The sequence below is a fragment of the Hippichthys cyanospilos genome, chromosome 5 (assembly GCF_059441005.1).
Source record: "Hippichthys cyanospilos isolate Australia breed blue-spotted pipefish chromosome 5, RoL_Hcya_1.0, whole genome shotgun sequence".
NCBI lineage: Eukaryota > Metazoa > Chordata > Actinopteri > Syngnathiformes > Syngnathidae > Hippichthys > Hippichthys cyanospilos.
In genome coordinates this window covers 6120674-6137740 of record NC_142373.1, presented here as the reverse complement: position 1 = coordinate 6137740, position 17067 = coordinate 6120674, and the positions used below count along the sequence as shown (strand labels likewise).

The following is a 17067-nucleotide window of genomic DNA, read 5'->3' as shown; positions in this document are numbered from 1 at the left end:
TATTATTCCGCCCTGTTTTTCGGCATATTTCAACTCATTCCCAGTTTATTTAATTCACCCCGTTCCACTTTCATGTTATTCCACTTATTCAGGAATGAGAAGATTCCATTTTTCACATTCCAAATATTCAGTTTTCCCAGAATTCCCGGTTTTCCACCCCTAAAAGTTCCATTGACATACATTGGGTTATTTTTCATTTCATGTTTACAGCTTTCCCTTTTCATATTTTCAATATTTAACTCATACATCTCGTCTTAGGGATCCTTCCCATCATTCCAGTAATTAATATGTTTCAATATTTTCCCATAATCCCATGTTTTTGCATCTTTAAAAATTCATAATTCATTTCCAATGGGAGGGCTTCCCATTCATTCCCAATGGGAATTTGAACATTTCACATTTTGAGCTTTCCTTTTTCATATTCATAACATTTAACTCATTCATTCTGCCTTATGGCTCATTCTCATCTTTCCTATAGTTCATAAATATTCATATTATCCCATAATTCCATATTTTACACCTATAACAATTCATATATCATTCCCAATGGCCGATTTAACATTTCTTATTTAAAGCAACATCACATTCAAGTCATTCAGCTAATACACTTCACATTGTCATCTTTACACATATTAACACATTCCAGTATTTCATAAATATATTAAAAATTTTACCCATAATTCCTCATTCCCTTTTTCTTCACCAAAACTTTGTAACCTTCTATCTTGGCCATTCCTGCTCCGATTCCCACCCTTCCAACTTTGATTGATTCCATTCATCCTCGCCAATTCATTAGTGTATTCATTTACCTCTTACCAGAATTCAAAATTTTCCCACAATTCCACATACTGTACCTTTAATGAACCAATTCATTTTCAATTAGGTCATTCACTGTGTTGCCGTTTGGCCTTCGTGGACTACTGTTTAGATAGACAAAGTACTCCATTTCCCATGGGGTCGTCAGGTGGCCATCTTGGACACTTGCCCGCATACACTGAGACTTTATTTCCCATCAGCCCTGAGGGGTGGCCATCTTGGATATCTGATCAGACATCTCATGAGGGCTCAGCCAAACTTTCACCCAGGATGGCGGCCATCTTGGTTAACTCAGAACAATAAAAGCGACTCTCTCCAAATGTTGAACATCCAAACTATTAAATGTAATCCCCCAAAATTCAGAATTTGAACTTTAAGTGTACTTTTTTCTCACTTTTTGAAATTTTGTGATATTTTACAAAATACGAAAAATTATAGTTTTTTTCACTTTAATGACTGTTGTTATTAAACACTGAGTGTTTGTCCGATTCAGGCCAATTCAGCATTTAACCATTCATCTTGACCCTGCCTATGACCTCAGAGTTTCATTTACCCACAATGCATCTGTTTCGCATAAGTAATAGCCCCCTAAAACTTGCGAAAAATCAGATTTTTTAATGTTTCCTCTTGTGATATCTCCATTTGCATCCGTCCTATACTTATCCTTCCAACTTTAGGTGTTTCCCATTATGGGTTAGATTGCCAAGAACACCCTTGCACCAAAAATTTCAAGTTTTTCCCATTTTTTTACCCATAATTCCTCAGTTAATTATTCTTGCTTAAACATTGTAACCTTCTGTCTTCACCATTCTTCATCCGATTCCCACCGTTCCAACTTTAATTGATTCCATTCATCCCCACCAATTCATTGGTGTATTCATTTACCTCTTACCAGGAATCAAAATTTACCCACAATTCCACACACTGTACCTTTAATGAACCAATTCATTTTCAATGAGGTCATTCATTGTGTGGGCCTTTGGCCTTCGTGGACTATTGTTTAGGTAGACAAAGTACTCTGTTTCCCATGGGGTCATCAGGTGGCCATCTTGGTCACTTGACTACATACATTGAGACTCCATTTCCCATCAACCCTCAGGGGCGGCCATCTTGGATATCTGATCAGACATCTCATTCAGTTTTTCCCTTCTATCTTTGCCAGTGTTAATCCGATTCCGACCGTTCCAATTTTAATCAATTCCCCCGAGACCCGCCACTCCATTTTTACCCACAATTCAAAAATTACCCATAATTCCACTTTTTCAGTTTATCACTTCTATCTTTGCCATTCTTCATCCGATTCTGACCGTTCCAACTTTAATCGATTACCCCAATTCCTGCCATTCCATGGTGGTATCCATTTTCCTCTTCAAAGAATTCAAAAATTACCCACAATTCCACTTTTTCAGTTTTTCCCTTCTATCTTTGCCATTTTTTATCCGATTCTGACTGTTCCAACTTTAATCAATTCCCCCGAGACCCGCCACTCCATTTTTACCCACAATTCAAAAATTACCCATAATTCCACGTTTTCAGTTTATCACTTCTATCTTTGCCATTCTTCATCCGATTCTGACCGTTCCAACTTTAATCGATTCCCCCAATTCCTGCCATTCCATGGTGGTATCCATTTTCCTCTTCAAAGAATTCAAACATTACACAATTCCACTTATTCAGTTTTTCCCTTCTATCTTTGCTATTCTTCATCCGATTCCGACAGTTCCAACATTAATCGATTTCCCTGATGCCCACCATTCCATTTTTACCCACAATTCAAAATTTACCCACAATTCCACTTTTTCAGTTATTCCCTTCTATCTTTGCCATTTTTCTTCTGATTCCGACCGTTCCAACTTCAACTGATTCCCCCAATTCCCACCATTCCATGGTGGTATCCATTTTCCTCTTCCCAAAATTCAAAATTTACCAACAATTCCACTACTTCAGTTTTTCACTTCTATCTTTACCATTCAACAATTTTTCCTTCAAAGATTACACCTTCACATGCAATTTCTTCAGAAATTGCAAATATTTCTAGTTATTATTCTTATTCTGCCTGTTTTTCGATGAGTTTCAACTCATTCCCAGTTTATCCGATTCACACCATTCCAATTTGACATTATTCAAGTTAAGCGCCCGAAGGGCGTTTCCATTTTTGGAATTCCAAGGATTCACAGTTTTCCCAGAATTCCCGGTTTTCCACCCCAAAAAGTCCCATTGACTTACCTTGGGTCATATTTAGTTTCATTATTACAGCTTTCTGTCAGAGAAATCTCAGAAAAGAAGACTAGGACAAGCCTAGCTGCTTAAACAGCAAAAAGAGTAACTCAGACCAGCCAAGATTGACTTTTCTACGCCGGCGTAGGGAAAAAAAACTTGGGCAAATGTAACTCGTGGGTCTTCCAACGCCAGTTTTCCACTTGCCCAGCCGTTCCCCCTGGCTTTTATTGAATAGAAGCATAGCAGATTACAAGACACAACAAAAGAGCCAGCCGGGCGCCACCGGCAGCTGGGCCAAGGTCCCGGCTCACACTTTCGTGCGTCAACAGTTCTATCTAAGGACAGGGTCAAGATGAACTAGGATTGCATAAATGGGTAACAATGAACTAAGAACATAATGATAACAACCTAATATATGATTCCCTTCACACTTTCCCTTTTCATATTTTCAATATTTAACTCATTCATCTCGTTTTAGGGATCCTTCCCATCATTCCAGTAATTAATACATTCTAATATGTTCCCATGATTCCATATATTTCATCCTTCAAAAATTCATAATTCATTTCTAATGGGAGGGCTTCCCATTCCTTCCCAATGGGAGATTAAACATTTCACATTTTGAGCTTTCCTATTTCATATTCATAACATTTAACTCATACATTTCACCATTTGGCTCATTCCCACTATTGTAACAGTTAATATTTTTCAATACTTTCCCATAATTCCATATTTTTCATGTATAACAATTCATAATTCATACCCGGTGGCGGATTTAACATTTTTGATTTGAAGCTTCTCCACTTCACACTCACATTAATCAGTTAATACATTCCCCAATTTCAAAACTTCTCATATTGACACCTTCCAGTAATTCATAACTATTTTCATATTTTTACCCATAATTCCTCATTCCCATTTTCCTCACCAAAACTTTGTAACCTTCTATCTTGGCCATTCCTGCCATGATTCCCACCTTTCCAACTTTAATGGATTCCCCCAATTTCCACCATTCCATTTGTTTATCCCTTTTCCTCCTCTAATGATTAAAAAATTACCCACAATTCCACTTTTTCAGTTTTTCCCTTCTATCGTTGCCATTCTTCATCTGATTCCGACCGTTCCAACTTTAATCCATTTCCCCAATGCCCGCCATTCCAATTTTACCCACAATTCAAAAATTGCCCACAATTCATTTTTTTCAGTTTTTCCCTTCTATCTTTGCCATTCTTCATCCGATTCCGACCGTTCCAACTGTAATCCATTTCCCCAATGCCTGCCATTCCAATTTTACACACAATTCAAAAATTACCCACGATTCCTTTTTTTCAGTTTTTCCCTTCTATCTTTGCCATTCTTCATCCGATTCTGACCATTCCAACTTTAATCAATTCCCCCGAGACCCGCCACTCCATTTTTACCCACATTTAAAAAATTACCCATAATTCCACTTTTTCAGTTTTTCCCTTCTAACTCTGCCATTCTTCATCCGATTGTGACCGTTCCAAGTTTAATTGATTCATCTAATTCCCGCCTTTCCATGCTGTTATCCATTTTCCTCTTTCCAGAATTCAAAATTTACCCACAATTCCACTTTTTCAGTTTATCACTTCTATCTTTGCCATTCTTCATCCGATTCTGACTGTTCCAATTTTAATCCATTTCCCCGATGCCCGCCATTCCAATTTTACCCACAATTCAAAAATTTCCCACAATTCCACTTTTTCAGTCTTACCCTTCTGTCTTTGCCATTCTTCATCCGATTCTGACCATTCAAACTTTAATCGATTCCCCCGATTCCCACCATTCCATGGTGGTATCCATTTTCCTCTTCCCAAAATTCAAAATTTACCCACATTTCCACTAGTTCAGTTTTTCACTTCTATCTTTGCCATTCAACTTTTCCTTCATGCAATTTCTTCAGAAATTGCAAATATTCTAGTTATTTCAAGTAGGACTTCAAGTATTGCCTGTTAAAAGCTTTCTTTTTCTTCAAAGTTGTAATCACATCATCTTTCTCTTGAATGGGTGTTCCGCCCTTCCTAAAGATGTTGGTTTCTTGCCCATTTAACTGATTTGTGGGTGAAATTTTTGCACTCAAGTGACCAAAATTATTCTTAGAGAATTCTTTCAGTGTTCAAAATGAAAGGTTTTTAAAATAAAATAGCTTTCAGACTTGGATAATCCATAAAATGAACATTTCTGTGAGGATCAGTTGAGTTTTTTTTTATCTCTCCAGTTTCAAACCCCTTTTTAGGAGGGTCTACTTATAACTGCATAACTCCAATCAGGCTATTTTTCCCACTTGTTTGAATAACATCACTTTAAATGCGAAATAAGTAATAGTACGTCTTTTGCAAGGATTAAAATGATGATCTGTAGGTGTACCCCTAATTTACATTTACAGCATGCATCCTTTTAGAGTGTTTGGACAAATCATGCACTTTTGTCAATTACAGCCTATTTGCCTCTGTTGTCAACAATGATATTTTTTCAGCGGACTTTGAAGCATTAGGAAAAGAAAAAAAAACAGGACATCTTTGCCTTCTTATAATGCTTACCGTTGGACATGTGCTCAAATAAGCCGGCATGGATGTTGGCAGATTGGGGAGAATCATTTCACATTCACACAGCATTTTGCGCACGTTTCACATACGAGCTTTAAGTACTTACAGGGCACCACCACCCTATTCACGTACAGTTTAATAAGCTACTCTGTTTCTTTATTTGATAGAAACTAGTATTCCCAAGGTTTTACTTCTGCCACTCTCACCGAGACACGCATTCCACCCACTCTTATGAGTGTGTGAGCTTCCTACTCACCTTACCTAAGATGCCTTCACTCCTTTTGCTTTGTGTCAACACTCAATCCCCAGACATGGAGCTGAGACCAAGTCCCTGGAAAGGGTCTTACTGCCGTGGCAACCTTTTTACAGAGAAGCATTTCTTTATTGCAAGCAGTGCATACATTCCCATGGCAAAGTATTTCTTCGATGCTAGCAATTACCGATTTTAGCAAATGTAAAATCCCTACATTGATTATTGATTGTAGAAAATGTACAGTATAAGCACTATATTGACAATCAACCTGACAGTGAAAAAGCCTGTTTTGGGTTTCATCAAGGGATATCTTGCTTGTGTTCAATCAATCAATCAATCAAATTTTATTTATATAGCCCTAAATCACCGAAGTCTCAAAGGGCTTCACAGAATGAAAAGAGGTCATACAGAGACATCTTTTCAATGTAAGGTACACAACAGCATCCCCTGTCAAAGCTCCCAGAAGGGGAAGGAAAAACTCAAAAACCCCAATTTGGGGAAAATCAGAAACCTCCAGAAGGGACCACAGGTGGGAGGAGCCCCCTTCCAGGCCCACAGGTTGAAGTGGATGCTGCATGTACCGAACACAGAAACAATATAAATTACAGAAAACATATTGTGCTATATAGTGCAGTGATGTCTTGACAGCAGGCAAAGCCATTGGGCAGGAACCATCCCGCATTCCAGCCAGGTGGACCGCAGACGGCTAGACTCCTAACCCGTGATGGTCGACCAGCGCAGGACCCAATGGAGGCGGTCAAGTCAACCCTCACCATCTAGCTAGCCCCCTCTCCCGGCCGGAAGAGGGGGGCAGGAAAAAAGAAGAAGGCTGCAGACAGGCTAATTTAACTGAATGCTTTTGAGTATAGATGTGTTTTTAGTCGGGATTTAAAGATTTCTACCGAGGTGGCTGCGCGAACTTCCATAGGTAGGGCATTCCATAGTACTGGCGCGCGAATGGAAAATGCCCTTGATCCCGCAGACTTCTTTTTAGCCCGTGGGGTCGATAGCAAACCGGCATTTTGTGATCGAAGTTGTCGGGACGGAACATAAGGTGATACTAAGTCGACGAGATAGGAAGGAGCTAAACCGTGTAAAATTTTATAAGTAATTAACAACACCTTAAAATCACATCTCACGTGTATTGGAAGCCAATGCAGGTCAGCTAGAATCGGAGTAATATGATCAAACTTTCTCGTCCTTGTCAATAGTCTCGCCGCTGCATTCTGTACACACTGCAGGCTTTTAATGTGAGACATGGGAAGGCCAGAAAACAAAATGTTGCAATAGTCTAGGCGCGACGTAACAAATGCATGAATTAATGTTTCTGCATCGCTAAGAGAAAGAATAGGGCGAATTTTAGCTATATTGCGGAGGTGAAAAAACGCCGTTCTTGTCATGTTATTAATATGTGTTCGAAAGGAGAGAGTTGAGTCAAATATCACGCCGAGATTTTTTGCAGAACTACTTTGGGAAATAATACAGTTTTCTAGGTTCAGCGTGGTATTCTTAAGCAGGTGCTGATGATGAGCAGGGCCAATAAATAACATCTCAGTTTTATTAGGGTTGAGAAGCAGAAAATTGGAAGACATCCATTGTTTAATCTCGGCGAGGCAAGCCTCCAGTTTACTGCACTTGCACGGATCCGTTATTTCTAAGGGCATATAGAGTTGGGTATCATCAGCATAGCAATGAAAACTAATAGCATGTTTACGTATAATATCGCCGAGAGGAATCATGTAGATGTTGAACAGTAAGGGGCCAAGTACTGACCCCTGCGGGACACCACATGAGACGGAGAAAGACTCAGAGATTGCGTCGCCATAAGAGACACTATGCGTCCTTCCCAGGATGTAAGAGCTGAACCAAGAAAGTGCTGATCCCGAGATACCAACACATGATCTAAGACGTTCTATAAGAATATGATGATCAATAGTGTCAAATGCGGCACTAAGATCAAGCAGTAATAATATTGATGAGATGTTGGAATCCGAGGCTAAGAGAAGATCATTCGTCACTTTTACTAGGGCTGTCTCAGTTGAGTGGTTGGCCCTAAAACCTGACTGAAGGAGTTCAAATCTATTGTTGTCTATCATAAAATCACTAAGCTGTTGTGTTACAACTTTCTCGAGAATTTTGGCGATAAACGGAAGGTGTGACACTGGCCTATAGTTAGCGAGATCTTCAGGATCTAGGTGTGGTTTCTTAAGTAATGGTTGAATGACGGCCGTCTTAAAAGCTTCAGGTACAATGCCAGAGGAGAGTGACAGGTTGATAATATTCAAGACAGACGACCCCAAGATCGGGAACAACTCTTTGACGAGTTTGCCTGGAAGCGGGTCGAGCATGCAGGACGTCGGCTTTGCTGCATTAACCAGTTGTGTAAGACACTCCAGGGATACTAAATCAAACTGGGACAGGGTAGCCAGACTTTCATGAACCTGATTGTCCGAACTAGCATCAACAATCACAGTTGAGGTGGTGAGCGGCGCTGCCTTTTTTATTTCTTCCCTTATTAGCTGAATCCGCTGAGTAAAGGATTGCATGAAATCGTGTGCTGAATGGAGGGAATTTTGATTAACCTGCTGCTGCTGTGTTAGCTGCGCTACCGTCTCAAATAAATACTTTGGGTTGTTTTTATTAAGACTAATCATTTTGGAAAAGTGATTAGTTTTTGCTAGCCTAAGAGCCTCTTTATATTTCAGCAAGCTATCGCACCAGGCCTGACGGAAAACCTCAAGTTTAGTTGTTCGCCATTTACGCTCAAGTTGTCTACTTAACAGTTTACACGTACGCGTTTCCTCCGTAAACCACGGAGTGCGCCGCTTCGGACGAGTTTTAAGTTTCAGCGGCGCAATAGAGTTTAGGGAATTTAGAAGAACCGAATTAAAATCATTCGCGAGCTTATCGACTGAGCCAGTGAAGGACGGAAAGGCAGCTGTTGCGGAAGGCAGTAATTCAGAAAGTGCAGCAGTCGTTGAAGAATTAATATCACGGCTCTTAAAGCCTTGGTTGTGGACAACAAGACCACACTGAGCTAGGACTTCAAATGTTATAAGATAATGATCAGACATAACGTTAGTATGTGGCAGAATTATGACGTTTGAGGCAGTTAGGCCACGGGTTAGCACTAAGTCTAAGATATTACCATTCCGGTGTGTTGCTGCTTTTATTATTTGTGTAAAACCAAATGCATCGATTATTGCTTGAAAAGCTACAGTAAGTGGCTCTGATGGGGAGTTCATATGAATATTGAAGTCACCCATAATTAATATATTATCTGTGTGAGTTATTAAGTCAGCCATAAGTTCAGGGAATTCATCTAAGAATCCAGAGTATGGGCCAGGAGGACGGTAAATAACTACCACATAAAATGGTGGTGAGGAGCTCGATCGCATAACGAGAGCCTCAAATGTCTTGAAAGTGTGACTCGAGCTCGTGCTAAGCCTAAGATCAGATTCCGAAATTAGGGCGACACCCCCCCCTTTTTTACAAGGACGGGCAACATGTGAGCCCACAAAGTTTGCGGGTGAGGCCTCATTTAATGGTAAGAATTCATTTGGTTTTAGCCAGGTTTCGCAGAGACCAAGCACGTTAAGATTTTGATCTGTAATAAGATCATTTACAAGAAGGGCTTTTGAAGCGAGTGACCTAATATTTATGAAGCCGAATTTAAACTGGGACATTTTTCCCGGACTATTCTGAGTCCTCGTGTTGGTAGTACTAATACCAACAAGATTTTTATGGCTGGGGCTTGCTCTATATTTTGAGTAATTAAAACCTCGTCGCGATGTTAGTAAAGTAGGAATTCGATTGTCGACGACTACAGCGCGCATATTGATATTAATATTTCGCCTAGGCACTTTGTCACTAGTCTTACTGATTAAAGAGGCAGGGCTGTTTTCCTTAATCAACACCACCTCAGCAGAAATCTTATCATTGGGGCATTCAGCATTAGGTATTGAAACAGTGTGTGGATTGCAGTGACCTAGACTAAGTATGCTATGTGTGTTGTAACAGTCCAGCCTAGTGCCGGTTAACTCTAGCCTTAACGACTCCACACCCGTTCTAGCAGGCTCGCTACTCGCCTGCGACCCGACATGCTCTGATGTGGGAAGTCATGGAAGGCTGATTATGTCATGATTATGTGCTTTTGGTGTGTCCACCCCCTTGTTTGTGTAGCCAGTTAGTAATACTTCTGGCTGGTCTGAGCAGTCCTGCCCTATTGAGAGCGGAGGGACCATGCCACAATGCTTGGCACACAGAGAAATGGTTGAGAGCAGAGGTGGACCCAAGACACAGGCAAACTGATTGCTTTAGGGAAATGGTTCAGGGAAATGGATGCAGAAAAATCTACACAGACACAACAAAAAACCTTAATCGAAACTGACCCAAAACCCATGGAAAACAAATCAAAATATAAATACCCTACTGCTAATTAAGGTGACAAGAAACATCTGGCCCGACACACTGTAAGCAGTGAATTGAGGGAAATGGGCGAGGCACGTACACACAACTGACAGGTAGAAGGAATAATGCCAACTTACAATCTTACAACTTACAAACTTACAATCGACCACGAGGAAAACGAGACATGGAAACAGGAACCCTAACAAAATGGAAAAGAAAAAAATAAAATAAATAAAACACGTTCACTACCTAGCAACAGCTTCAGCATTGAAGCACAGACTAAACACAAGCAGGGCTGGCAAAGGGGGTAAAACTACACAACAAAACCAGTCTAAAAACACCACTAACTGAAATGCGCCCAGTGGTACTCGTCACAAAGTGTCCTCGAGCCAAGAGAGGCCCCCCTGGCGAGGCCAGTCAGGGGAACTTCTGGAATGCTAGATGAAAAATATTCGGCGCAGCCAGTCTGGAGGACCTCTGAATGGCACGGTTAGCATCCCGAGTTCATATCCAGCTGGTCCCGGCCTTCCTGTGTGGAGTTTGCATGTTCTCCCTGAGGGAACTCTGGCTTCTTCCCACACTCCAAAAACATGCATGGGAGGTGAATTGGACATACTAAATTGTCCTTAGTTGTGATTGGGTGTAAGAATGGTTGTTTGTCTCTGTGTGCCCTGCAATAGGCTGACAACCAGTTTAGGGTGTCCCCTGCCAGTTGCCCAAAGCCAGCTGATAGGCACCAGCAAACCTGCAACTGTTGTGAGGGTAAGCGGATCTATGGATAGATAAATTTGAAAGTAACATTTGTTTCAATATTGCTGTCCATGATGAGGAATAAGTTACTTGGATTTGTTACTTTTAAGTTGTTGGAGAGGATTAATATGGCAGAGGCTGGAGCTTCTGCCACAAATGCTGTCTTTTCCCACCAATACATCATCCGCTGTAATCGTGTAGGTTCTGAGCAGGCCTATGGTGGACCTGGAGAAGTGGGCAGCTTGCTGTTTCCCCTCTCGTCTCCTCACAGGTGACCCTGGAACGGCATTGGAGGATACTGTTTGAACTTAGTGGACCGACAACTGTATTTTTTTTTTTGGTTTGGACTTTAACTATTAAAAGACAATCACATTCAAGTGTTCTTAAGTGTTTTAACTATTAGAGTGGGTGGTCACATTAACATGAAAAACCAATAAACTCTATTTTTGATAGAATTTGTGTCTGTGGTTGTTAAGGCACTGTTCTCCCTCATGACCGAAAGAACCAAGAGGTGGTTGCAAAGGGTTGCCTTGAGAAAGACAAAGGGGTTCAACAATAAAGAATTGAAACAAAATGAAAAAGAAAACAAAATTTAAAAGCCTAAAACACTTAACTGAAGCTCTACCTTGAGATTGATTTCAAAACATTTCATATTTTTGGCTTTAAACTGTTTTCTGCATTGCACAATTTCAAAAAGCAGGAATAATTATGCTAATTTTTGTTTTGAGTCTAGTGGAATGATCCTGCCTGTCACCGACTAAGATAACTTTGGTGCAGTGGTTCTTAACCTTGTTGGAGGCACCGAACCCCACCAGTTTCATATGCTCATTCACCGAACCCTTCTTTAGTAAAAAATAAAATATGATTCTTTAGACTGAGGGGTGGATCTCTGCGGCAAAGGCCCCACCGAACCCCTGAGACCGACTCACCAAACCCCTAGGGTTCGATCGAACCCAGATTAAGAACCACTGGTTTAGTGTAAAAGTTGAGGCTGATAAATATTATTGTCATGCTTGGATATGAGGGTAACAACGACAAGGAGGTAGCAGAACTAGGGAACAGACGACAAACTAAAACATTGACAATGACCCAACAACTAACTGAATGCAAACTGGGGACTTAAATAAACTTCACACTTAATGAGGAAACACGAAACAGCTGGAGAGAAACAAAAGGCAAAGGAAGCTGCTTGTATGACACGAGTAAGGCAGGCTAAAGCTAACGAGGGGAGACGTGAGGGAAACCAAATAGAAACAAGACAAGAACTAACAAACCCACAATTTGAAAAATACAAATAAAAATGAAAAACCAACCCCAACCCACAACAGAACATGATAATTATGAAAGAACACAAGAAGATTCTTAACCAGCCTTCTGTCATGAAAAGGACTGATAGATAATGCACACACTCATAATGTGGTAGGCAATGCAGTGAAAGACCAGCTGCTTTGTTCAGTACTATCTGAAGCACATCAGTCTTTGAAGCAAGGGTTAGGATTGAAAAAGAATCTTTCCCTCCCGGGATAAGGGGCATCACCCCTTCTCCCGGAGGGAAAGGAAGTTGCTCGGGCCATCCCACCCCGACCCCAACCCCCATACCGGTTCTCCACTTCTCTGTTAGGTGGACGGGCCCGCCCATACCGGACCACCGTCCACCCCCCATCCATAACTCTTTTGTTCATTTTATTTTTGTTATTTTTTTAGTGTTTTTCTTTATTATATTATTATTGTTTTTTAGTTAATCTTCTGAAATCGCCTTTGTTATCTAATTAATCACTATATAAATAATTAGTATTATATAATCTAGAATAGTTATATTATAATCACTAATTACCCACTATTATTTGAACCCTAAGTAAATAAAATTAAAATTAATATAAAAGTAAAAGCTCACCCAAATCTATCTATCCCAATCAAACTCTATATCCCGTGTGCCTTCCAACAACGTTTCGGCGCAAAGACGCCTTCCTCAGGTTGGTAATGGCACACTTCCCTTTGTCTTTCCTCACCGAGGTCCTCTCACCTCAACAGCCAACTCCCGACTGGCTGCCCGTCCTCTGTGTTCCCGCTTTATATATACTCACATACCCCTCCCACCCAACTCGTCCTTCAAAAAAAACAGTATCTACATTCGACAATAACCTTCAATCCCTTCCCTTACAGATTCCCCTTATAATAAAGCTATACCATATGAATATAATTGATCCCTGTATATTTCTAACCCCTGTATACTATATATAATGTGTTAATATATTATAATTATGTTATTTATATTATATATAAATATATATATATATTATGTGTATATATTTTTTATGTATAAGTTTAATCTGTCTGTATGCAATTACTATACCCTGTTATGTTTCTTATTGATATATATTATATTCTATTATATTCTATTATATTATATTATGTTATATTATATTATATTATATTATATTATATCATATTATATTATATTATATTATATTATATTATCTTTAAATGTTCCTCTATAGTCTATTATTGATATTACTTTATAATATAATTATACCTCTATACTTAATGTATTCATATATTACATTATAAGATTATATTAGTATTTATATTATACTTTAATTAAGTCCCTATTTATTATAAAAATTGATTATTTTGTTATAGTATCCCTTATGTTTTATGTTGGAGTGTAGATGTCCATGGACCGTTAGGGTTCTTATTGGTGACCGTTACTAAGGAACACAATAGGGTTAGGGTTAGAACAGAACAGACAGGTTAGGATTAGGGTCTACATTAGGGTTAAATGTTTGGGGTTAGGGTTATGGTTGGGGTTGGGGTAAGGAATGGGTTAGGTTTAGGGTTGGGGGTTGGGGTTAGGGTTAGGAATAGGGTAGGGGCTAGGGTTGGAATTGGGAATAGAGTTGGGGCTAGGGTTGGGTTTGGGTAGGTTAGGGTTGGGGTTAGGGTTAGGATTAGGGTTGGGGTTAGGGTTAGGATTGGGTTGGGGTTAGGGTTAGGATTGGGTTGGGGCTAGGGTTCGGGTTAGTGCTAGGGTTAGACACAGACAGAAATTTCAGGATAAGGTCACCAGTAGGGTAAGTTGAACATAGACAGGGTAAGAATTTAACCTAATGCACTACATTCAATCCATCCGGTATCCTTGTTCCCAGCCAATAGATCCATCTTCTCTCCATACTCCTACGTTTCGCATCTGACCAGGATGCGTTTTTCTGTAACCCTGCTATCCGGAGTTCTTCCAGTCCATGTTTGACAAAGTGTGTCACCAGTGGTTTTTCCATTTATTTTTTATTTTTTATATTATAGCGGTGTTGCATTAATCGAACCATCATAGGATTCCTGGTCTCTCCCACATATTTGATTCCACACTTGGCACAGAATATCAAATATACACAATTTTTGGACTTTGGATCAAAACCCTGTTCAATCTTGATGACTGACTTAAATCGAGCATTCTTTACAAATTGTAATTTCCTGAAATACCGACTGAGTGGTTGTGGTTTCCGGGTTTCTAGTGATGGTAATTTTGCCCGGATCAGTAGATCTTTCAAATTTTTCTTCCGACGGAATGCTGATATGATTGTAGACTGTGGCATCCATCCTACTGCATTCATAATTCCTTTGAAATTTATTTTCATCCGGGTGTGCAGGGATTTGCCCACTGAAAAATAGTCAGTGATCAACGGGATGACCTTTCCCTGGTCCTTCATTCGTTTCTCCTGAAAAGTCCTCAAGCACCGTCTTAATAGGGACCTGGAATACCCCCGCTTTCGCAGGGCCCTAAATAAGACGTTGACTGCCTGCCAAAAATCCTCTTTCCTCGTACATATGCGATGAAAACGTAGTAGTTGTGACTTTACAACTCCCGTAAAAGTGTGTTTTGGATGGAAACTTGCTTTATGTACCAGGGAATGTGTATCTGTGCTTTTAAAGTAGACCTTGATATCCAGTTTGAAATCCTTGTGGAAGTTTGGTCCTTTGAACACGGTGGTGTCGAGAAAATCTATTTGATTCTTGTGAATCTCTGCCTTAATTTTTATTGATGGGTCATGGGAATTCAGTTGTTTTACAAAATAGTCAAATTCACTCTTAGATCCTGGCCACAATCCCCATATATCATCTAAATATCTCAAATAAGTAATTGGCTTTAGAATACATTTCTCCAAAATTTCACTCTCCCAATTGGCCATAAAAATATTTGCATAAGCTGGGGCAAACTTCTTCCCCATCGCCGTCCCCTTAACTTGCAAATAATATTTACCGTCAAACATGAAATCGTTCCTTGTTAAATTTATCTCCAACAATTTGATCAATTCTTCATCTGGTCTCCGTGGATCTGGAAATTTCTTAAAAGCCTTCCTCACACATTCAATTCCCGCTTGTATTGGTATATTCGTATAGAGGCTTTCTACATCCATAGAAAATAACCAAGTCTCAGGAGAAACCCTTAAACTTTTGACTATTTCTATAAAATGGTAAGTGTCCTTTACAAATGCTGGGTGTTGATTAGAAAGCGGATTCAAATAGTAATCTAAATATTCAGCCGTGGCGTATGTGTCGCTTCCACAATCAGAAACGATCGGTCTTCCGGGAGGTATCTCAAAAGGCACTGTCCATTCTTTCGGATTCTTATGAATTTTTGGAAGAATGTAAAATCGACGTTCCCGCGGCTCAGACTCCCCGATAAGGTATTGAGCCTGTTTAGCATTAATAAATTTTTTGTCTTTCAATTGTTGAATAATTTTTGCCACAATTGGCATTGTTTGCCAATAAATTGGGTTATCCAATTTTTTGTATGAAAAGGACTGATAGATAATGCACACACTCATAATGTGGTAGGCAATGCAGTGAAAGACCAGCTGCTTTGTTCAGTACTATCTGAAGCACATCAGTCTTTGAAGCAAGGGTTAGGGTTAGGGTTAGGGTTAGGGTTAGGCCCTATTGTCAAGATGAGATAATACCAGTGACTGAAGTACACTTGTCTTACTGAAGCATATTAGTCATAAAATAAATACATCTTTTAAACGACAGGTACATCTCTACCCATTTTGGCCACAATCTTATTTACTTTATTGTTCGGACTATAAGCCACGGCTTTTTCCTCATGATTTGAGCCCTGCGGCTTATAGTCCAGTGCAGTTCACCCAATGTTTTTTTTTTTTTTTTTCCCACCGGTCAAGCAATTGTGTGTATCTGCTCAAGGAGTCAGTTTTTGGAACAACTACAAAATTGAACTGCAAAAATGTGAATCAATGGCTGTGCTCAAAAAGAGATTGAAATATAGTTTTAAAAATATTTTTAAAAATTGTCTAAATTGAATAAGATTATTCTGCCCTTCAGAAGTGCAGTACCACCTTTGATGTTTTAGATTTGTACATAGACTTAGAGCACCCTCTTCTGGTTACTTTGAAACATTGTTTTTCTCAGTAGATGTCAGTTCTCCAATGTGGCAAGAGCAAAGACAACACTTTAATATTCGAGGATTGCTGATCTTATTTTGTTTTGGCTTGGATGAGAATTGTTCGTAAGTACACAAGTTGTCAAAATGATGACACTGTTCATTTGTTTTGTTTATCATTAGAGACATTGGAAATCTGAGTATTTTTTCATTGTGCAACTTGTTTGTTAGCTCGAGAGATGCTATGTATCATAGCTGAATATGTGTTTTATTTTTCTAGTTTTATGGCGACCTAAAGAGGGTAATGGTCAATGGCCATTGTTCAAATAAAGCGGACCAAAAGGAAAGACAGTCTGCTTTTTTGAAACGTCGTTATCTAGCCGTCTAGCTGGCCAAAAACCCGACGCTTCGGAGTGAGGACAGCATAAACATCCTGTTTAAAAGTTTGTGTTTGATATACAATATACAATATATATGATTGTATTTATAATACAGTATTATGATCGTATGTATTATTTATGTGCAGTGTGTGCAATGTTCACTAACTTAATCTATCAATTAAACTAGGGGTGTCAAACTCATTCTTATCGAGGGCCACGTTGGAGTTACAGTTTCTGTCATAGGGCCAGGATGACTGTGATAAAATACATTTTGGGTGT

The 17067-nt window shown here is 39.5% G+C and overlaps 2 protein-coding genes across 2 annotated transcripts; both read right to left on the bottom strand.

Annotated features, from left to right (window-relative positions):
• Nucleotides 1–6184: 6184 nt before the first annotated feature.
• Nucleotides 6185–9957, bottom strand: LOC148423254 (uncharacterized). Its single transcript, XM_088415898.1, has one exon. It carries the CDS (start codon nt 9690–9692, stop codon nt 6702–6704), a length of 2991 nt encoding a protein of 996 aa, XP_088272024.1. The 5' UTR covers nt 9693–9957; the 3' UTR covers nt 6185–6701.
• An 85-nt stretch (nt 9958–10042) lies between these two features.
• On the bottom strand, nt 10043–16057 carry LOC148423253 (uncharacterized). The gene is made up of 3 exons (XM_088414976.1): nt 16054–16057; nt 14703–15619; nt 10043–10078 (listed from the first exon to the last, which is right to left on the bottom strand). Exons 1-3 carry the CDS (start codon nt 16055–16057, stop codon nt 10043–10045), a joined length of 957 nt encoding a protein of 318 aa, XP_088271102.1.
• Between the last annotated feature and the right edge of the window lie 1010 nt (nt 16058–17067).

Coding starts and splice junctions, on each gene's coding strand:
- LOC148423254 (XM_088415898.1), bottom strand. CDS start 9,692: ATGCGCGCTGTAGTCGTCGACAATCGAATTCCTACTTTACTAACATCG.
- LOC148423253 (XM_088414976.1), bottom strand. Junction 10,079..14,702: donor GAATGAAGGACCAGGGAAAG/GTCATCCCGTTG, acceptor CGCTCTCAATAG/GGCAGGACTGCTCAGACCAG.